At 46.6% G+C, this 23779-nt stretch overlaps 1 protein-coding gene across 1 annotated transcript; it reads right to left on the bottom strand.

Moving 5' to 3' along the window:
- Window positions 1-3028: 3028 nt before the first annotated feature.
- LOC115074404 (interferon epsilon-like) lies at window positions 3029-22965 on the bottom strand. The gene is made up of 5 exons (XM_029573813.1): window positions 22753-22965; window positions 17115-17269; window positions 13437-13505; window positions 5245-5340; window positions 3029-3607 (listed from the first exon to the last, which is right to left on the bottom strand). Exons 2-5 carry the CDS (start codon window positions 17247-17249, stop codon window positions 3497-3499), a joined length of 411 nt encoding a protein of 136 aa, XP_029429673.1. The 5' UTR covers window positions 17250-17269; window positions 22753-22965; the 3' UTR covers window positions 3029-3496.
- Between the last annotated feature and the right edge of the window lie 814 nt (window positions 22966-23779).

Raw genomic sequence — 23779 nt, forward strand, 5'->3', positions numbered from 1 at the left:
GCTTATCAAAACTCTAGGGCGGGGAGGTGGAGCGCAGGCCGCGGTGCTAAATTTTTAAGTATCTAGCAACGCTTCCGCAGGCTGGAAGTGATAGGGCTGTAGCCTATTAAAAATAAACTGAAACCTGCTTCCTCCTGTCCACCCACTAAATCAGTGCATCACTTGGAGAATACAGACAGGCCAATGCAATATCGGTGCTCATAGAAACATAGAAACATAGAAACATAGAAATGACGGCAGAAGAAGACCAACCGGTCCATCCAGTCTGCCCAGCAAGCTTCACACATTTGTTCTCATACTTAACTGTTTCTCTTGGCTCTTAGTAACCTTATGTTCTAATTCCCTTTTCACCCCCACCATTAATGTAGAGAGCAGTGCTGGAGCTGCTTCCAAGTGAAATATTAAGTTTGATTAGTTGGGTAAGCGGCAGCATAGCTCTCTGCCATGAAGCAGAGGGCAATGCTGGAAATGTGTGAAGTATCAGTTTTTCTTTTCCCCTGTCATTGAAGCAAGGAGTCATGCCGGACATGCACCGAAAGTGAAGAATGCCTTGAAAGTCACATTAACTATCATCAAATATTGAAAAGCCTAATAATTGGTAATACCTATAAGCCCATGAACCCATCCCTGTTTTTTTTTTCTTTTTTTCTTTTCTTTTTTTAATTGGGAGATGGATGCCCTTCATCCTTCTACTCTGTGAAGGTGGACACCTACCACCGGCCACTGGCATCCCGCTCCGTTAATGCCTCTGTGGCTACTGCCGCTCCATGCAGTGTTTTACTACCTGCTCTTTATATGCGTCCTCTAGAACTGATGGATCCCATCCCTGGGTTTTTTTTATTATTTATTTAATTGGGAGATGACAGCCCTCCATCCTTCCGCTCCGTGAAGGTGGACACCTACCACTGGCCACTGGCATCCCGCTCCGTGAATGCCTCTGTGGCTACTGCCGCTCTGTGCAGTATTTTACTACCTGCTCTTTATATGGACACCTACCACTGGCCACTGGCATCCCGCTCCGTGAATGCCTCTGTGGCTACTGCCGCTCCGTGCAGTATTTTACTACCTGCTCTTTATATGTGTCCTCTAGACCTGATGGATCCCATCCCTGTTTTGTTTTTTGTTTTTGTTTTTTATTTAATTGGGAGATGACAGCCCTACATCCTTCCGCTCCATGAAGGTGGACACCTACCACTGGCCACTGGCATCCCGCTCCGTGAATGCCTCTGTGGCTACTGCCGCTCCGTGCAGTATTTTACTACCTGCTCTTTATATGCGTCCTCTGGACCTGATGGATCCACAATATTTATCCCATGCCCCTTTGAAGTGCTTCACAGTTTTGGACTTCACCACTTCCTCCGGAAGGGCATTCCAGGCATCCACCACTCTCTCCGTGAAGAAATTCTTCCTGACATTGGTTCTTAGTCTTCCTCCTTGGAGCCTCAGCTCGTGACCTCTGGTTCTGCTGATTTTTTTTCTGTTGGAAAAGGTTTGTCATTGTCTTTGGATCGTTAAAGTTTTTCAAGTATCTGAAAGTTTGAATCATATCACCCCTGCTCCTCCTTTCCTCCAGGGTGTACATATTTAGATTCTTCAATCTCTCCTCGTATGTCAACCGATGAAGACCCTCCACCTTCCTGGTCGCCCTTCTCTGTACCGCCTCCAACTTGTCCTTGTCTCTTTGTAGATACGGTCTCCAGAACTGAACACAGTACTCCAGGTGAGGCCTCACCAAGGACCTGTACAAGGGGATTATCACTTCCCTTTTCTTACTCGATATTCCTCTCTCTATGCATCCCAGCATTCTTCTGGCTTTTGCAATCGCCTTGTCGCATTGTTTCGCCGACTTCATATCATTAGACACTATCACCCCAAGGTCTCTCTCCTGCTCCGTGCACATCAGCCTTTCCCCCCCCATCGAATACAGTTCATTCGGATTTCCACTCCCCAAATGCATGACTTTGCACTTCTTGGCATTGAATTTCAGCTGCCATATCTTCGACCACTCTTCCAGCTTCCTTAAATCCCGTCTCATTCTCTCCACTCCTTCCGGCGTGTCCACTCTGTTGCAGATCTTAGTGTCGTCCGCAAAAAGACAAACCTTACCTTCTATCGAGAGAGCGCTCATGACTGAGCGCTCTCTCTCCTAACGCGCGCCAATCCACCTCTCCCGGGTGCCCGATTTAATATTTAAATGGACTGCCATGGTAAAAAGGAGGCACTAGGGGAAATTGTGCATCCCTAGCACCCCCTTGGCATCGGGTGCCCAGCAGAGGTGGCTGTTAGTGCGGATTAGGAAAACGGACGCTCGTTTATAGATTTGCTTTCAGGAGTACAGTGCTTGCGCCTTGGCGACAGTTAGCAAGGAAGCAAGGAGGTGTGCACAGCCATGGGTTAGGAACATGCATGCTCGTTAATTGAGCATCCGTTTGCCTAACCTAATTGCTGGTTTTTTGTTTTTTTTTTCTTTTAATTCATTTTTCCCCTTACTCCTTTTTTTTTTTTTTTTTTGGTTCCTCTGACTTAATATCGCCACGAAATTAAGGTGGAGGAACTACAGAAAAGCGGTATTTTCAGCTTTTCTGTAAACTTTTGCCGCTCCTCAAGAATTAACGCCTGCTCCGGGGCAGGCGTTACATTTTGAGAGTAAAAATGTGTGGGTCGGGTGCACAGTTTTTTGGGTTTTTTTGCATCCGGGGGTAATAGCAAACAGCCTCACCGACATGAATTCACACGTGATAAGCGCTATTCGCGACATGCTGGTTTGGACATGCGATTTGGTTGCATTAATCCCCTTGTTGCATAAGGGGTTTTGGACACGTGTAAAGCCTTGCGCTCGGCTGCGTGCACTATACTGCATCAGCCTGTGAGTGTCTGAGGAAACAAACAGAAGGGAAGGATGAGAGCATGTTAACATAGCTGGGGATGGCAAGTCTTTTATTTTGTACCAACTCAGTCACAATAAGTTAAATCTATAAATATACTGCAAAATAAACAGGACAATATGAGTAATAAATACATGATCATATGTTGGTCAAGCCCATCTAAGGGGCTATTTTTTCAGAAAGGTACTCAGTTTATTAAAACTCAGTGCACATTAAATATATAATTAATGCATCTAAAAATAACTGTTCGGATAGCTTCACAAGTTTTATGTATAAAAAAAATAGTTCTTTGTAGCTAAAAGTGCGATTTGTGCATGCAGGAGTTGCTGTAGGCTGACGCCACCAGTCCTGCTGGGCCGTCTTGCTTTCGTACCACTCTCGCCACCCTGCGATCCGAGCACCTTTAGATGTTCGCAGGCACAAGGGGTGCAACGCCCCCAGGCTGCGGGAGACCCTGGGGAAAAAATACGGGAAGCAGGGACTGCAAATGCCAGAGACTTGAAAAGGGGCTATGGCCCACTCGCTGCCGGATGCTGTGTGCAGGTGGAATGAATACCGGGCTGGAGGACTGTACGTCCTTGCATTGGCGGAGAGCACAGGGCCAAACATGGTTATCGTTCGGCAATCCGGAAGCCCTTGAGATGCTTGGAGAGCTGGTCCACAAGGCGTAGACACCTCCTTGCTTCATTGCTAACTGTCGCCCAGGCACAAGCACTGTACTCCTGAAAGCAGATTAGAAGAAAGGGGTGAGTCCAGGGATGAGCAAGCAGAGAGATTATTATACAGAGCGACCGCATTCATGTATACGTTCATTGGTTTAATCCGTCTGGTGCAAGTTCATTGAAAGGAGCTGGGATACGAATATTTTAAATAATTAAAAAATAATTTTGAAAAAGGTTTAATGCACAGATCTCGAGCACATTTTCAAAGCCAATTTGCATGTCTCTTCTCTTTTTTTGCAAATTAGCAAGTGAAAACCCCATGCCTAAAACAGGCATTGTGCCGGTGGCGGAGGGGACAAAATCAACCATTTACGTGCTATGTTCCTCTCCAGAAATGGCCTCTTTCTAAAGTGCCCGCACTGTGGAGCCTCTGGAGTTGGGAGCTGTGATTTGAGGGATGCAATTTTCAGTCAGGGCATTTTAGGCATTTGAAAATACCCAATTCCTTTGAAAATTGTTCTCTAAAGTTATTTACCCCAGAAAAAAACGGGAACAGTGTCACAAATCAGCTCAAGTGAGTTTAGATGGCATCAGGTCCTACGGTGAAACCAATATTGTCTGTGACATAGCGTTGTCTGCCTAGCAGCAGCTGAATGTTGTAATACATTACGGGGGCATTTTTAAAGGGATTTCCACAGGTAAGTGGGAGTTTACCCACCTCCCCACCCCCCATGCCGCCCACAGCAGGGGTACTCTTTCTCTCAGGGCTGGGGGCAAGCTCAGGGCATTTCAATTTGAAAGCCCCCATGCACTGCTTACCCTGCTTACATAGCACCTGCTCATCAAAATACCCCTGCAGCCCCAGGCACTGCAGAATTTTCAAAGGCAAACTCCACTTCACACTTTTCCAGCAAAATTCCATGCACACAGAAAGCTGGAACGTGTGCGATTTTCAAAGCAGATGTCCCTGCATGCCTTCCCTTTGAAAATTGGTGCAAAGACCATGCATAAAAAGAACCATCAAACTTTGCATAATCCTCAACATCCCTTTCCAAATATGCAGTGCGCTGCTGTCCTGATGTCACCAGCCTCTGGAGTTGGGAGGAGGAAGCGGATGCCTGCCCTGCAAGCTCCCAGTTGCGATGTCAGCCTAGCTAACTCTTGTCCCCCCCCCCCCCAGACCTTCTTCACCCTCTACCAGCCGATCCTTCTCTGACACCCTCTAACCCCCCCCCCCCCCCATCCCCAGCCAAATCTCCTCTCTTCTGGTCTCCCTGCCCCCCCCCCCCCCAGTGATCTCCAGTCCTTACCCTTCTCGCTGATGCCAACCCAGGGTAGCAGGAAGAAGAGTGCGGGACGTGTCCTCCTCCTCTGCCATCCAGAGCCTGACAAGTGCTCTGAACAGCCCCAACGCTGTACGACCACGCGTGGCACAATGCCAGTCAGGCCCTGGGTGCAGAGGTGAGGACGTGGCCTAAGGAGCCACCCCGTCTCCCTTTCCTCCTGTCAGCCAGACCAGTAGCAGGCGGGTGAACAAACAGGCACCGGGATCAGGTGTCAGCAGCAGGCTGGGCTCGTGGGGGCCACGTTGCAGAGGATTCGCCTCACACTAGAACGGTTCTGATCCGCTTTGCACACTCTGCCTGGCCCTCATCTGCACCACACATGAAGGAGTGGAAAGGGTTAAGTCGACGCACCTTTTTCTTCAGGAATCTGGCAATCCTTTTAAAGTAACGCCGCAGCCTCCGACTGTCCAGCTGTCCAGCTGTCTTCTTACCCATTCCCTCAAGCAACTGGAAAGCATAATAGAACTTCCTTAGAATTTATATATATATAAATATATATATATATATATATATATACTGTATGGATATATACACCTTCATATATATTGATAATAGAACTTCCTTAGCATTTATATATATATATATATATATATATATATATATACTGTATGGATATATACACCTTCATATATATTGATAATAGAACTTCCTTAGCATTTATATATATATATATATATATATATTTATTTATTTATTTATTTATTTATTTTTAATTTTTATATACCGGAATTCCTGTATGCAATACAAATCAATCCGGTTTACAAGTAACAAAAGGTTGCCCTGGTCTGGGAGGTTAGACCAGGGTTTTTTACATAGAACATTGAACAATAACAATTAACCAATGAACATTATTACAAGGAACAGTGAAATATCAATAATATTTAACAAATAATAAATAACCTTGTTCGTGTTTTGAATAGTATGTGTGTGTTCCCCTTTTTACAATGGACTTTAGTAGCGTATATCGACTGCAACGGTTATATAATATGTCCTCTGTTAAATGTCTGTTAAGTAGGCAATTTTAAATAGTTAAATGTTAAATAGGCATTGCGAATAAGCAAGTACGTGTAAGAAGTTAAGTGTCAAGCTATTCGTGACACCCTACAATGGTTGGATCTGAAAGACAGGAGGAGGTGCTTAGTTACACTCTGGGAATTGTATATATCCATACACTGTATGGATATATACACCTTCATATAGTCAGGGTTTGAAAAATTCACTCCAGGACTTCCCAGGTACTCCTGCTACCGACCCCTCCCCCAATAATTTGTTATTGGAAGGGCAGTGAATTTCTCCCCTGGCAAATGGACACCCCCCCTCCCCCCCATCTCACTCCCGTGCACTCATCTCTCTATTCCTTCATTGCCCCCCTCCCCCCCCCCCTCACTTTCCTATTCTCCAAGCAGCCTTCTCCTCTCCTCTCCTCTCCCCTCCCTCCTGATCAGGGCTGAAGACAAGGCTGCCTCGCCTGCTGAAGGAATCCGCTCCCTGCCAGGCCAGCAGGAAACTGGACTCTTCCAACACTTGCAGGTTCAGAGGCCCTCAGCGGGGCAGCTCACGAGTTAACTGGCAAAGTGCCGACTTTTGAAATGTTTGGACCCACATCCTGCTAAACTTTAGCTGGCATCTCATTAGCTGGCTAACACAGGAGCATTTCCGGGAGTTAGGTTAGCCAAATGACCCTACCCAGCTGCCTTTCAGATAGCCGGCTACGTCCAGTACTGTGGCTGCAGCACCGAATATCGCACCAAAGCTAGATGCTTACATTTATTTCACTAACTTTGCAATCTGGCCAGGGATGGAGTGTGGACCTCTTTATACATAATTAGATATTTGCATAGAATAGAAAAGGCTCAATGTGTATATGAACTTCATAGGGAGCTTTCTACAAGGAGTATGGAAGAGCCTGAAGTGCAAGGCCTGAGCTGGAGGGGAGCCGGAGACAGGGAGTGTCCTGCGCTAGAGAAACCTCCCTGGGGAGAGGGGTAAAACAGGGGAATGGGCCTTTTACAAAGTTGCCCTGCCGATACTATATGTACATACGTTTACCCAAATAAAGCTGAGTCATTCCAGGGCTGGGACAGGGGAGGGCTTTGCACTCACAGACAATATTTTTTGCATTTTCAAAAGTTCACAGGCACAGTTTTCTGGAAAAACTCTGCGCATGAATTAGCGGGTGTGCAGATAGTTTTGGTGGGATAATTTTCAAAGGGAATGTATGTGCACACCTTTTCTTTATTTAAACTGGTATAAGGTCTGCGGGTAACTGAATTTAGTTTTATGTGGGCTATTACAAAATTGCCCCCATAATGTCCCGAGAGGAGACGGGATCATGCAACCATCTAAATACAGCAGACTGAGGCCTTGGGTCAGTGCAGACTCACAGGGAAGAGCGTTCCCTAACACCATGGTGGGATACCATGGTGTTATCATCAACTCTCATCAACTCCCAAAGCGCAACACAATTCTCAAAATTATCTATCAACCACTCCCCTTCCGTCAGAGACCTAGGGGTGCGTCTGGACAATAAATTCAACCTTAAATCCTTCATTATCAACACAACTAAAGAATGTTATTTCAAATTGCAAGTGCTAAAAAATCTGAAACCACTCCTCCACTTCAGTGACTTCCGTCTAGTACTCCAATCTATAATTCTGTCTAAGTTAGACTATTGCAACTCTTTACTGCTAGGTCTCCCGCTCTTATCTACAAAACCCTTACAGATGGTGCAGAACGCTGCAGCAAGGCTACTCACCAACACAAACAAAAGAGCCCACATCACACCTATTCTTCACAGCCTTCACTGGCTTCCTATAAAAGCCAGAATTACCTTCAAGACACTATCAATGATTCACAAGGATATTATGGGCATCGCCCATCTAAATCTAAACACGCAACTCCGCCCTCATACATCACAAAGACCCATCAGATACAACTACAAAGGTTCTTTATATGCTCCCCCGATGAAAACTTCACTTACAAAACGAGCACTCTCCACAGCCGGACCCACCCTCTGGAACTCATTACCGCCGGATCTACGCCAAGAGACTTGCCATCTAACTTTTAAGAAAAACCTAAAAACATGGCTCTTCCGGCAAGCCTATCCAGAATCACAAGAACATTCTGACACCGGTCAAAGAACAAAATAGTCCACCTCAAGCTCCTTGACCACCCACGATCTGGACAGTCCACCTGTATTGAATACACTCTTCTGTTGATGCATTAGTTCGTCGAGCTCTTGCACTACTCATGTTTGCGCCCATCTACACATTATTCTATTAAATGTATATCCCAGGTCCCAAGATGGCGTCTTGAGGAGAGGACGCGTTGAAAGGAGCTCCTCGACTTGGATTACTTTTCTTCCTACCTTAAGAAACAGAATGCCTCACACCAAGCGAAAGGGGCGGGTGAGGCAGGAGTCCGCAGCCGCCGTTTCGCCAGACCCCCTTCAGCCGAAAATCGAGGGTTTTCTCAACGCGCCTAAAACGTCTACCCCAGAGAGGAGGTCTGCGGCGCCGGACGAGGAGCACGCCCAGGCGCCATTAGACCCATCAACATCTTTGAGTCCTGGGGCGCCCATTACTCCCCCCCCCCCCCTGGCTACGACGGGAACCTAGAGCAGGCCTGGGCTCGGCGACCGGAGGGGTTAGCAGGAGCGCAGGCGGCAACGGCTGTTTCCGGGTTAAGACCTGTCGCAGAGATGGCGTGCGTCGACGCTCGTGAGGAGCGAGGAGAACAGCAAAGACCCACCGAGCAGGGCTCGGTGGACGAAAACACGCCTCGGAGCGTTATCAAAGGGGGAGAGGAACCGGCAGATGAATTACAGAAAATCTCGGAGGTCTGCCGGGTTAAAGAGGTAAGCCCAGATCTCAGCTTTAAATTAACCAAACCTCAAGAAATAACTTTGGACGTGGTTTGGAACGCATTAGTAGCCTTGGAGAAGGCTATCTCCACTTTGACTGTGGCAGTGACTAATATTCAACAAAAAGATAAGGAATTTAAGCCTCTGATGGAAGTTCATGAAAAGAAAATTAAAGAGATTGAAATAGATGTGAGAAAAATTAAAGAAACCCAAGTGAAAATGATACAAAATGAAGGAAATATATCTAGTAAGTTGGAATCTTTGGAAAACTCTCAAAAGTATTTGAACTTGAGGATATTGAATTTTCCTTCGGTAAAATTAATATCACTACGTGACCAATTTAAGAAATATATTTTGGAAGTCTTACAAATCCCAAATGAAGCAGTACCACCTGTTTCCAAGATATATTTTGTATCAAAATTAACAAGTATTCAAGCAGAACAAAACGCCCCCCTAGAGTTAGGGGCAGATTTGACTGCTTTTTTGGAAACATCCACATCAGAACAAATAGAGTATCGGGGAACAGTACTGTGTACTTTTGTTTTTCCATCAGACCGAGACTCAGTGCTGAAATGCTTCCTACGTAATAGAGAAAAGCTTTTCTACGGGGAAAAGATAAGAATATATCCTGATCTTTCAAGAAGTACTCAACTGCGCAGAAAACAGATGTTGGAGATGTGCCAAGAAGCAAGGCAGCTGGGCGCAAAAATCACTATTAGATATCCCTGCAAATGTTTAATGTTCATAAATAATAATAAGTATATATATTATGACCCAATACATTTACGTTCCTTTTTGGATAATTATCAAGCTGAGACAGTGGCAACTTAGTAGTGTGGGCTAGTTTAAAAAATTCTCTCTCCTAAAATTTCTTGAAACATTTTTTGTAATTATATTATTGATGCTCCCATGAACATCTTGGATCTCCTTATATTCCTGAGTTATATTATACTTATAATTGTAAGAGTCCAGACTAGGATGTATTTACTTTTTTGTAATAGTTTATAGTATTGGGATAGTATTCATGTATGAAGAGAATTGGATATGTATATGTAATCTTGAAATATTGTGACTCATTGTCAATTATTTGAAAAATCATAAATAAACAATTAAAAAAAAATAAATGTATATCCCAAGTTACATTACCCCTATTTAGCTAGTACCCATATTTATCCACGTTACTTTGTCGAGTTACTGTTGCCTATGTAATATTTATTGATGTTCCTATGTTCAGAAACTCTGTTTATTGTAACGCCTTAACCGCGACAGTTTTGTTCTTTGGAAACCGACCTGATTTGATACTTGTATTAAGAAGGTCGATATATAAAAATCCTAAATAAATAAATAAATAAATAAATAAATACCATGTCTGCACTGGCTCAGAGGGAACGGATCCCCATAGCACCACGCTGGGACACTGGATCAGCACTGGCTCAGAGGGAACGGATCCCCATAGCACCACGCTGGGACTCTGGATCAGCACTGGCTCAGAGGGAAGAGATCTCCATAGCACCACGCTGGGACACTGGATCAGCACTGGCTCAGAGGGAAGAGATCCCCATAGCACCACGCTGGGACACTGGATCAGCACTGGCTCAGAGGGAACAGATCCCCATAGCACCACGCTGGGACACTGGATCAGCACTGGCTCAGAGGGAAGAGATCCCCATAGCACCACGCTGGGACACTGGATCAGCACTGGCTCAGAGGGAAGAGATCCCCATAGCACCACGCTGGGACACTGGATCAGCACTGGCTCAGAGGGAACGGATCCCCATAGCACCAAGCTGGGACTCTGGATCAGCACTGGCTCAGAGGGAAGAGATCCCCATAGCACCACACTGGGACACTGGATCAGCATTGGCCCAGAGGGAAGAGATCCCCATAGTACCACGCTGGGACACTGGACCAGCACTGGCTCAGAGGGAAGAGATCCCCATAGCACCACGCTGGGACACTGGACCAGCACTGGCTCAGAGGGAAGAGATCCCCATAGCACCACGCTGGGACACTGGACCAGCACTGGCTCAGAGGGAAGAGATCCCCATAGCACCACGCTGGGACACTGGACCAGCACTGGCTCAGAGGGAAGAGATCCCCATAGCACCACGCTGGGACACTGGACCAGCACTGGCTCAGAGGGAAGAGATCCCCATAGCACCACGCTGGGACACTGGATCAGCACTGGCTCAGAGGGAAGAGATCCCCATAGCACCACGCTGGGACACTGGACCAGCACTGGCTCAGAGGGAAGAGATCCCCATAGCACCACGCTGGGACACTGGACCAGCACTGGCTCAGAGGGAAGAGATCCCCATAGCACCACGCTGGGACACTGGACCAGCACTGGCTCAGAGGGAAGAGATCCCCATAGCACCACGCTGGGACACTGGATCAGCACTGGCTCAGAGGGAAGAGATCCCCATAGCACCACGCTGGGACACTGGATCAGCACTGGCTCAGAGGGAAGAGATCCCCATAGCACCACGCTGGGACACTGGACCAGACTGGCTCAGAGGGAAGAGATCCCCATAGCACCACGCTGGGACACTGGACCAGCACTGGCTCAGAGGGAAGAGATCCCCATAGCACCACGCTGGGACACTGGACCAGCACTGGCTCAGAGGGAAGAGATCCCCATAGCACCACGCTGGGACACTGGATCAGCACTGGCTCAGAGGGAAGAGCATTCCCTAACTCCATGCTGGGGCTTTGGTTCTGTAGTGGCTCAGGGGGCGTGGCCTACTGTTTGTCAATGCTAACTCCTGCCCTCACCTCATCACAGCTCAGCAGGATGTGCCACTGCCACTCTGCTTTTTTAGAACACTGACGTGCCTTTACACAAATGAGAACGGCAATCGCCCCTCGGAATAACGATTAAATATGGCAGCAGCTATATGATGTCCATTTGCACACAGCCCAGCGTGGCATGCTTACACAGGAATGTAGGATGCTCTCCTGATGAAACAACACATCCTGGAATGATGTTACGGTTTTGGTTTCCCAGGCCGTCTTGCCGAGGTTTTTGCTGAACAGTTGGTTGATCTGATGTAGGATGTGGTAAATGGCCTGTGCGGCTGCCCGGCTGGTGACGGGCTGCATATGGGGAAAAAAAAAGAATATTCTCAGTCATGCCCCTGTATTTCAGTTGTAAGCAGAAATGGAAGGGGCCCAGCGCACCCCCAGCTGGGAATCTGAAGTGAACCTGCTCAGAGGAGAGGAGCTGAATGCTCTAGGATTTCTAGGTAGGTCAGTGGGAGTTTTGTAACGAGAAAGGAGGCTGAAGGAGAGGAAGGCGAGAAATGCCCCCCCTTTCAGAAGGACTGGAGAAGTCAGAGAGGAGCTCGTGAGAACAGGAACTGTGGGACAGAGAAACTGCAAGCCCAAGAGAAATGAGCAGTGTAAAACGGGACCATGTGGAAGGCTGTGGAAACCTTTCACAGGGCACCAGCAGAACAGGGAAGACATGGAGGTGAAAGCAAGAAAGACACAGAAAGAGAGAGAGGTGACATAGGAGACACACACCAACAAGCACTTAAAAATAAATATCCACTTTTCTTACACAAGACAAATGTATTCCTAAGCAATAGGCTCCCAGATAAAAAAGATCTTTGCTGTCATTGAGATTGTTAGTGTAGCCAAAGGTCACTGTTCATATTTAGAAGTTTAAGCTGCCTGAATCTCAAAAGCTTTTTTGAGCTGCCCGGTTGTTTTGGTTTGAGTGCAAAGCTCTTGTCTGTGAGCTTTGAGGCAGTAGTAGGCTGTGTGGTTCAGCTATTGAGGTGCCTACACTACAAGAAGCAGAGAGAGGGCCTGCTCATATGCTAGTGCCTTTCTGAGTCAGGAAGGACAGATTCCTCCCTGGATCTCCCCTTGCTTGGTCTCTTCTGTCCCCAGCCATGTCCTCTGATACTGCTTCTTTAAAATCCTTACCGACAGAAGGTTCTAAATATACAGTCCTATCCATTTTCAGCTCTCCTTTGGCCTCCTCACCTAGAATGTCCTAGCTCTTCCACTTCTTCCCTCTGTGTGGACAAGCAATCCTCAGGGACTAGGCTTAGTTCTATGTCCCCTGAAAGTCAGGAAGAAGAACTGAGAGGAAACGAGAACTGAGCATGCTCACTTTAGCATGCTCTGGCTATTTAGCCAATGCGGTTTGGGGTTTATGTGCATGAGAATAGCGGGACCATGCTATTTCTGAGTTTTCCACTGCAAGCACAGTTAATCTTTCTGCATCGCTTATTGAGCGGCTTTCTAACAAGCCAGTTAAATGTTTTGTGAGCACACGCTAAAATTAGTTTTGCACCACTTTTATTGCACAGGCTGTTAAGTTCAGCCTGGCTCCTTTTAGGGGTCAGGTTTATTGGAGATTATTACTAAAGAGTTCATTGGTAAGAGAAGAACAGTTGGTGAAGGAATTTCTGCTAACAGAGAGAGAGCCCCAGGAGGTCTCACAACACATCTCCACATTTTCTGACAACATGAAGAGGGAGGCTCGCTGGATCTCTGGAGAGGCAGTGGAGAACTGACCCAGTCAGGAAAAAAACAATTTAAATAGCATAGAATCAGGGCTAATAGTCTGGAAGAGGAAGAGAACACCTGTCCCTGTCCCATACTCATTGACATTACCACTGCAGATACTCCCAAGGGAACGCAGCCAATGTTTGGGGAAGCTTTTTACCTTCAGAACCTTTCTCGGGAGCTTGAGGTTCCTCATCTCGCTCAAACACTGCTGAGGGGAAGGTGAAGCCTGGCAGGAGAGAAGGAGGAACCGGTGTAAATAAGGACCAAAAGATGAAAGAGAATGCAGTCCTGTGGTACTGAGCAAGACAAGCCAATTCATTTGAATTTTGGTGCATTTCAGTCACACAATCCAAGACTATTACAGCCACTGGAAATCCATGTCCTAGATTTGCCACTATGTCATCATATGACAGGATTAAATGTCATCTCTAGTGCCTTAGAAAAGTATTGTTTCCTAACCAACTACTTTGTCAGGTTTTTTTTAACTAAGTTTGTCTGTGTCTGCCTAGCTAGCTGCCTATAGACCCTCTTTACAAAATGGGAGAACCCCTGCAGAAAACAGGGCCCTGTATCATCTGTCTGTCTGTCTATCCTGCTGCTTGTGGTATCTTTCGGCCTGCCCCGTCTTATAATTTGCATCTCTCCCTTGTATTTTTGTCTGTTTTTGCAGTCTCTGCTTGCCCATCTCTGGCTCTGCCCCACGCTATCAGATTGGAAATTTGATAAAGGAATTTAAACAGAAACTGGTCCAATGTGTGAAAAGCAGAATCGCCAAGGAGTGTGGAGAATACCTGGAAGAAGGCTGGGTCGTGAATAAGAAACCTGCAGGCATGAGGTCAGTTTTCAGAGCGGAGGAGATAGCTAGCTCAACGTAGCCAATTATCTGTCGGGGAGTTTCCAGCCAAGCCTAGGGCTGCTGTTTGTGTGACTAGGGTTGCCCGCCTAAACTTAGCCGTTAGCACTGAAGATCGTTACTAACCAGCTAAGTCATAAGTCCCGTCCAGGGAGCTCCCCTGACGCGGCTCCCTTTTTTTTGTCCTGCCAAATTTGGCCACCTTGTGAATGTATCCAGTCAGTGAGGGAACATTTTTAAAAGCAGAGATTGAACTGGTTAATTCCCATAAGTTAGCTGGTTAAACGGATTGAGGACAATATTCAAATACTAACATAAACGCAGCTTCAAAAGAGAGCTGGATAAGTTCCTGAAGGAAACGTCCATAAACAGTTATTAGCCAGGCAGACTTGGGAAAGCCAGCGCTTATCTCAGGGAGTGAGATGCAAGAAATGGATGAACCATTGGGGATCTGACAGGTACTTGTGACCTGGACCGACCACCGTCGGAAAAAGGATGCTGGTCTTGATCAATCTTGGTCTGACCCAGCATGGCCTTACATATATTTTTAATTGGAAAATGGATAACCACTCTGGCTAAAGTTAACTAGATAATTTATCTTCGATATTCAATGGGATAAATGTCCCACTGAATATCTCCAGTTAAGGTTATCTGGCTAACCTTAGCAAGATAACTTTACATCTAACTGGCTATATTCGATAAATGTCTGGTTCCCCAGCTATATTCAAAAGACTATTGCTGGATAAGTGGAGCTGTGGGATTTAAACAAAAAAAAAAAGTTTTCAGGCCTGCGGGCCCTAGCACAGAGCCCTCCCCCATCCTACCTGAGCTCCAAATGCTCAGCCCTGTTAGGCTGAGCCTGCAGCTTCCCCCCTCCAAGCCCCCTTCATCTCAGCAAAATAAAAATAAAAGAGCTAGTATCAGTCTTCCCCCAACTCCCTAGCCCGCTCCCAGGTTCTCTCAAATTTGTAACAAATATTAGCCCCCCCCCCCCCGGCCCCCTCTCCAGCCCAACCCTCTCACCATTCCGGTACCTTCAGTCGGTATTTTCTACAGCCCTGACTGCAGCAGCGGCCTATTAGGGATGTGCATTCGTTTCAAACAAATTCCAAAAATACAATGAATAAAGCCAATGTGTTCAATTTGGGGGCCCCCTAAATGAAGCAAACCTTATTCCTTGTATTCATTTGAAAGGAATGCGTTGGGCCTAGGCCTAGGCCCGAAGCAGGGGCATCTGTCCCCAACCATGTCCTCTGATACTGCTTCTTTAAAATTCTTACCGACACAAGGACATAGGCCAAGGCCCACAGCTGGCGCCATGGCCTAGGCTCGAGTGTGACACCAGAGTCTTGGCTGAGACCCGAGCCCCCTTCCTCTGGGAACAATCATTTACCTGATCCATCAGGTATCCAATGGCCAGGCCGGGTTCCAACTTTAGGGCCTTATCCTAGAGTCAGGTCCAGGCTCGGGGCCCAAGCCTCACAACACCTCGGGCGACATCCTCTTTCTATTCTTTCTTCTTTCTTCTGATGCCATGTGCTGGGGAACTCACCCCACCAGATGGCACCATTTTGATGTATGGTAATGCCATTCATCAAACTGGTGACATCCACTGGGATGAATGCACTAGAGTTAACTCTGGCACAACCTCAGCAGATGACATCAGTTGAAGAAGAAAGAAGAGGACGACGGAAGTGCTTCGAGGGCTGGGCTCCGGGTTGGGCCTAAGCTGAGACCGAGGTCCAGGCATCAGGACCCAGCCTCCAGGCCAGGTCCAGTCATCGGGACCCAGTCTCTGAGCCGGGTTGCGACATCGGGCCTGAGTCCAGGCCTGAAGCCTAGGTTTCGGGCCTGGGTTCGGGCAGTGGCTGTGGCTTCCAGGCTGAGCCGCAAAGTTGGGGCTGGGTCTGGGCTCTGGCCTAGGCCGAGGCATCAGCTTTGAGTAGGCCAAGGCTGAAGTCTTGGCGACTTACCATGGCCTTGGCCTACACAAGGCTGAGACTTTGGCCTAGATCTAAGCCTCACCGACAGATCTGTTTTACTGTGAATAACTGTTGTTATATTAAAAACATAAGAACATAAGAAATTGCCATGCTGGGTCAGACCAAGGGTCCATCAAGCCCAGCATCCTGTTTCCAACAGAGGCCAAACCAGGCCACAAGAACCTGGCAATTACCCAAACACTAAGAAGATCCCATGCTACTGATGCAATTAATAGCAGTGGCTATTCCCTAAGTAAAATTGATTAATAGCCGTTAATGGACTTCTCCAAGAACTTATCCAAACCTTTTTTGAACCCAGCTACACTAACTGCACTAACCACATCCTCTGTTTTATTTGGTTGTTTTGTTTCATTACTGTTGTTTTTGTATTTGATTTTATGTTTTGTTATACATATTTTAGGTTTTTTACAGACTTTTTGTACATCGCCTAGTATATAGGTGATTTATAAATTCTAAATAAAGATCCCCACCAGACCAGGTAAGTGAGGGCTGGGGGATTCCTGGCCCCAGCATTTTTCCGGATGTGAGAGAGGTGAATGGGAGGCCCCGTTTTCAATTTTTGGGCCTTTTTTTTTTTTTTAATATTTGATTCAATTTTTTCATACAAATGAAACAAATCATTCCACAAACCAAAATTAATGGGGAAAAAACTCCTGAAAACAAATTGTTTTTTCCCTTCCACATCCCTACAGTCTACTGCGATGCGGGTCTGGCGTTTCCACTGTCGCTAGGGATCTACACAGGAAGGTAAATGACTCTGAATGTGACCTCTCTGAAAATTCACCCTGCGTCGCTCTGTGTACTTGTGAACCCAACCCCTGCTGTCTTCCATCATGAATCGTTTCTGAAATTTGCACCCACAGAGCCTTCCTGGCCGTGCAGGCCTGGATTTTTAAAGGAGGTTTGCTGGGTTGAGAACATAAAAACGTAAGTATTGTGATGCTATGTTAAAAAAAAAAAAAAAAGAGCAAAAATGTACCATTTTCTCTAAAAGTTCCAGTCCCTTCTGGATCGTCTTTTGTTGCTGCAGATACAGAAAGTTGCAATCCAGCGAGAAGACCTGGAAACAGGACAGGTACGCAAGGAACAAAAACAGGCAGGACTTGAAAGTCATTGTGATCCCAATCAGAGGAGCTGTAGATTAAAAAAAAATAGATTTATATATATATAAAATGTTATCTTCATTACACATTTTAACATCTCAGTGAAGTAAAGGGATTTTGTTCATTTCTGTAGTTCATTCCCCTGCTCTGGTAAGGCCGTCCCGCTTTCCATGGGCCAGGAAGGGCTGAACGTAGGCTGCATGCACATTTTAAACTCAACTTTTGTGCACAGACTTTGTTTTGTACGCATAAAGCATATGTTTGTGCAGAAAATGTGCTCTGTGTGCACAAAGCATGATTTCTGTGAATAAATCACGATTACCGGCCCCAGTGTTGGAATTTCACCTTTGTCTCTAGAGTGACACGAGCACTGGAAAACTTACCCCACCTCTGACCAGGAGTAAAATGTCCAGGTTTATGAAAACCTCTCAGCATTGGGGGTAGTGTTTAATGCCCTCATTTGCATGGGATTTCCATGCGAGGGTGCTAAGCAGGACGCACGCAAAACTTCTTGCTGCATCGGGAATAAGATTTATGCACGAAAAAATGTGCGCACAACTGAGGGTAACACCGTGCGCTGGGCTGAGCGCATTGAGTTTCATCGGCCCCTCTGTGTTGGCTGCCTTTATGGGGGCAATTTTCAAAACTACCCGCCTTAGTACAAGTTCCAGGGCGGCTTCACAGCAATATTCAAAGGAAAATATATGCTTTTTTCTCCCTTTGAAAATTACCTCGGGCGCTAAAGGTTCCTATAGAGGTCTGCAGCTGCTTTCTCCAAGGACAATAATGCAATGAATAGATTTTGAAAACTGCCCGGCTCAACAGGCAATATCTTCAAAGACCAGGTGTGCTGTAACTCATCTATTATGGAGGAGAGCAGCTGATTCATTGTATGCAATAAGTACCAGTACATATGTGTGTGTGTGTGAGACTCCAGTGCAGTCCTGGAGGGTCTGCAAACACTGCTCGGTTCTGCTAGACATTGTAACTGTCTGCCCAGGTGTTTTGTCAATTTTGGGGGAAGATGAACATAGAAAGTTCTACATGCAACCTAACACCAGCTCCCCCTCCCCCTTTTCCTACCACAGCTCTCCATATCTGACCCAGTCCCGCCCAGAATCTGCTACAGGGATGGCCTGCACCATTTCAGGCCTTACCATCATCCAACGACTTTGAACAGTTTTGCATCCAATCTTATACTGCCAAACATGCAATCGCACCTCGAGCTTTCTTTTATCACTTCTTATTCTCTGCTCCCTCAGGATCGTCCATGCTGTGGCAAATCTTAGCATCTTTTGCAAAAAAAAAAAAAAGGCAAACTTTTCTTTCTACCCCCTTGTAATATCGCTCACAAAGATATTGAACAGAATTGGCTGCAGAATTGATCCCTGCCACACTTCACTAATTACCTTTCTTTCTGCAGAGTGGATTCCATTTACCACTGCTCTCTGCTGTCTGCCGTCAATCAGATTCTCATCCAGGCTAGCACCTTGCATCCCACCCAAGGCTGCTCACTTTATTAATGAGCCTCCTGGACGGAAAGGTATCAAAAGCTTTGCACATATCCAAGAAAACCACATCCAGCCTGCCCCTTTGATTTAAGTCTCCCGTCATCCAACTGAAAAATATCGGTCAGATTTGTTTGACTCAATCTGCTTCTGGCAAAGCCGTGCTGCCTCAATTCCTGCAACCCACCGGATTCTAGAAAGTTGTCTGTCCCTACCTTCCGTAGAGCTTCCATCGATTCTCCTACCACCAAGGTAAGGCTAACCAGCCTGTAGTTCCCAGCCTCCTCTCTGTTACCAGTTTTATGCAGGGACCACGCCCGCTCTTCTCCAGTCCTTCGGAGCTACGTCCGACTCCAAAGATCTATTGAACAGGTCCTTCAGCAGAGCCGCCAAAACCGCTCTCAGCTCCCTTAGCTTTAGGAGCATCCCCTTGGATCCCGTGGCCTTTGTCACCTTTTAGTGTTGCTAGTTCCCCACGAACTGTCTTCTGTGAATGGTGTTGTGTCTACCCCACTCCATTTGTCAAGCATCAGCAGCCCTTCTCTAAACTCTACCTCGGTGAATACCAAGCAGAAATATTTGTTTAGCATTTCTGCTTCCTTCTCTCTCTTCACACAATGCTCCTTGTCTCCTTTCAGTCTTACAATTGCACCGCTGGCCTTCCTCCTTTCTCTGACAAAAGTCTCCTTCACCTCGCTTTACCTCTTCAGCCGTCGTTCTGTATCAGACACACATTTGCCATCCTATTTCCTTCCTTCTCTTTTTCAGCTTTATGTCTTCTTTTTGGATCCTTTTGTGCTTTTTGAATGCTGTTTCCTTTTCCCCTTCCTTGTATTTCTTTGCTTTCCTGACATAAAGATTTGCTGCCATTCCTGTAACTCATTTAAGTCCAGCCTGCTCTTCTTCCACTTCATCTAGGTCCTTCCACCTGCGCTGGGCGCTCGATGCAATAGGCAAATGAGCTGCCGCACTAAAAGGGATGAGCAGTGGATAATTTGTGCATCCCCTGCGCTCTGCATCGGGCGCCCAGGAGGACGTGGCTGTGCGTCTAGAACAGCCTGGCCAGAGCTCCCTTCCCACCACCGGCAGGGCTGCTCCTGATTGGTCCTTTTCACTGCCCCTTTCAGTGTGTTATACATGAGCTTGGTTGTGGGCCCTTGGATCGTGGGGAGAGCTGACTCCACCCACAGGGAGGAGCCCTGTGGGGACTCACCACGACAGGTGGGGTCTCAGCAGTGATGGACACAAGAGACAAGAGGTTTTATTATACAGCAGAAAGTAACCCGAGGAGCGGGTTTGTAAACACAGTCCAGAGTAGAAAGACCTCAAGATGGATTCTGTGGTGGTGGTCCTTAGAGCGGGGTAACCCGGGGAATACGTCCGCCTGGTAGTTCTTGTGTGAGGTATCTCCGGTAGTGGCCCGCAGCCTGGGGTAGGCCGGAGGCTGGTATTGGAAGCAGGCACAAGGCGGCGTGGATCCGGGAGTGGTCCGCAGAGCGGGATAACCCGAGAATCCACATAGCGTGAAGAGAGGAGGAGAGTAGAGCAGATCTTGTACTCACTCCGAAGTAACTACAGACGTAGTCACAGTGGGAACCCGAGGCACAGGAACACTGGAGGGTTCGTCCGTAGTAGCAGTGAGAGGTGCTCACTTAGACTGGAGAATGTGAGATTCGCAGAGAAGGCCCTCCGAGGAGCGGATAGCCCCGAGTGCAGCAAGGCCCCTGAGGAGCGGGTACCTGAATCACTCAGTCTGGAACGCAGGAACAGGGAAGCGAAGCGTCTCTGAGTAGCGGAATTAAGCAAGACGGAATCCTTGCTAACTCGTAGGTAGGAAGGTCCGGTAGGTTTAAATACACATAGGCAGATGATGTCATGCGGAGGGGATGCTCCTGAGGTTCCCGCCATGACATGAATAAGAGGGCAGGCGTGCGCGCGCACTAAGTCATACCAGATTCAAGATGGCGACCGGGATCGCCCACGCTGTCTCGGTATCGCCAGGGAGGTCAGCGTGCAGAGGCAGGGGTGGCCATCTTTCCCAGAGTCGGGGTTGCAGGGCAAAAAGAGGTGAGCAGCAAAGGTCGCAGCCGTCTGCGACCGACGGGCGCAACACAGTGAAAGGACCAATCCCCTTTCAGGACAGCCTTCTGACCAATTGGCAGGAAGTGAAGGAGTGAATAAATTAATATTAAATGCCCGACAATATGAATGTATTCACACCTACACTCACTGCCAGTTGGGTCAGACCTTGGGGATACTGCTTTTTGGGGTTTCCCCCTACGAAGAACCATAGAAAGCAGAATGCATTTTTTGTTAAGCCTGTGAGCAGGACATAATTCTGCTTTCTGTGATTCCTCCTATTTAGTATTGTTAGAATACTAATAGGAGGAATCATAGAAAGCTGGGGGGGGGGGGTTTTCCCCTCAGCCCTTGAGCACCGCACGCTGTAACGCTTGCTCCCGGGCAGGCATTAAATTTGCAGCGTTAAAATGGGCGCCCTGGCCACGCAGCATTTTTTTTGCATCGGGGAATAATAGCTAATAGCCTCATCAACACGAATTTACATGTGATCAGCACTATCAGCCTCGCGCTGGTTTGGATGCGCAAATCCCCTTATTGCATGAGGACACCTGCTTGGATGCGTCCAAGCATGCGTACAGCCGTGCACTCGGCCGAGCGCACAATACTGCATCGTCCTGTTTAAGAACCAGCAGTGAAGAATGCTCCAAGGGAGATGCCCAGCGACCCTGTCGAGCGGCAGAGTTAATCGGATAACTTTACCTGGATCCTGAACGGCACTTAGCCAGGTATACGTACCGTGGAAAATGACCCAGATTAAAGTTATCCGGATATCTTTAGGACTGCCCTTGGCCCCAACCAGACTTGTCTGGTTATTTTTATCCAGGCAGCCGTGAATAGCCGCACCCTCCACCTAAGGTTTTGCCATTTTTCCCAGAATGCCTCCAACCCCCGCCTCGTCTTACGCAGGTACATTTTTAAAAACAAAGATTTACCTGTGGAACTCTCGAAGTTACCTGGGCAAATTGTTTGAATATTGAGCCCCTATGTACCCATATTTACTGCACCAAAGACTCTGATAAAAATGTTGTTGCATACATATCTAGGGATAGGAACACAAATATCATCGTACAAAAGCTGCCACCCCTAGGAAAATACACTCTGTCATTGACAGCTCTGAGCCCGGCTTTCAAAGGATGCTCAGAGTCTAACCTGAGGTGCCTAGGATCGGTGCCTTGTTTAGGTGTTTATATTCAGCCTGGTACAGGCACCTTAATTTCGGGCTGTTACATAAATAAATAGACTTTTGAATAGCGGCTCCTATAAGATTAAGGATGCAAAAGTGTCCTATCATTTGGGACATGATAAACTCGCGCAAACAGCTTTAGCCCAAAACTACTCAGGAATAAAAACTAGAGATGTGAATCGGAACTGAAATCGGATCCGATTCTGGTTCCGATTCACATCTCTAATAAAAACCAACCTTGCATTCTCCTGTAGTGCACATAAAAAAATCAAAAACACCTACAGAAAACTAACTTCGTTTTCAGTTTTTATTTTATTTTTCCTGGCATTTCAATGTTAAAAAAAAAAAATCAGAGGAAAAATTACCTTTCCGCTGTTATAAGAAAATGATTTTCCACTGATTTATTTTGTTTATAATATTGAAATTCCCAGGAAAAATAAAATAAAACCTGAAAAGGAAGGTCCCTACTGATATAAATACAGCAAAGAAAACCTTTTCTAAAAAAAAAAATAAAAAAAAAAAATTGAACAATTTTTAATGCATCAGTCCCATCATCTCTTGCACCTCGCTGGAATCTGCTGCACGTGCCAGCCAGGCTGCAACATTTTGCAAGAGTCTCCCCCAGCCCTTAATGCCAGGGTCTCCCGTTCAATTCTTTAAATTCTCCTGCAGAAAGGCAAACTTTTTCACCTAGTATCAACGCTCGAGCGTTTCCTGCAGTCTTCCAGCCTTTGCTCTTACCTTCTGCTGGGGCGAGGGTGCTGGCAGTTCCTGCCCTCTCCTGCCATGTTGCCGGGTTTATATTCTCCGGTTAGATTACATCATGAAAGCCAGATTTTGGCATCCCTTCTCCGCTGGACTTTCCTATTCGGTTTCACTTTCCTTTTGCAATCGGATTGTTCCCTCCAAGTTCTTCTGCTGGTTTCCTTCTTTTGCCCTGTCCTTATTTTCCATGTTAGCCAAACTACAAACGGCCAAACAAGAAATAAGCAGTTATTTTGTTAGCTGATTAGTTTATTTATCTTGCTTAATCGCCCTTTTTAAATAAAAAAATGAAGCCGATTCTCACAGCAGAGACAAATCAGAGTGTGGGCTACCTGACCTGTGTTCTGCGATTGCTTTGCGCTGCCTGCTGCTTCTGCACCTTCAGCAGCCTCTCCTGGTTTCCCCCGTCTCATGATTTTCGGTTTCCAATCCATGGATGGGAACGCTTTTCTGCATCTTTTACAGATCTGAAATACCCAAGTTTGTGCAAACTGTACGGAGCAAAAAAACCCTTCATGGCACGTTTGATATTTTTATTATCCTATAATGGAACTTGCTCGAACAGCAAAGCCTGTTGTAGTAAAAGTCACTACGGGCAGAACTGGGAAACGTCACTTGTAATTATTCACCCCCCTCCCTCCTTCACAAATACAGACTGCACAGTGTACGTAATTGTAACAGGGTAATACAGTAGCAATGCATCTATTTCCACCTGATCAGGTAGTTGGGCAACCAAATAGTGCTGCAGGCTATCCATCCCAGAGGTGGCTGCATGCAAGTTTTTCCAGTATTACAAAGCACTCTAGGGCTGATATTTGTATTTTAGATTTAATCGCTCGCCTTTCCAGTTCCAAGCCACAGTCTGAGCTACAATCTGGTAATGTTGGTAGGTAGGCTCCTGTCCCAAAGGGCTTACAGTCAAAGGGCCTGATTTACTAATGAGAAAGCCAAAATAACAACCCCTCAGGTCAACTAGGCCCTTATCATAGGTCAGGTAGATGCG

The sequence above is a fragment of the Rhinatrema bivittatum genome, chromosome 12 (genome assembly GCF_901001135.1).
Source record: "Rhinatrema bivittatum chromosome 12, aRhiBiv1.1, whole genome shotgun sequence".
In the NCBI taxonomy this organism is placed as follows: Eukaryota; Metazoa; Chordata; class Amphibia; order Gymnophiona; family Rhinatrematidae; genus Rhinatrema; species Rhinatrema bivittatum.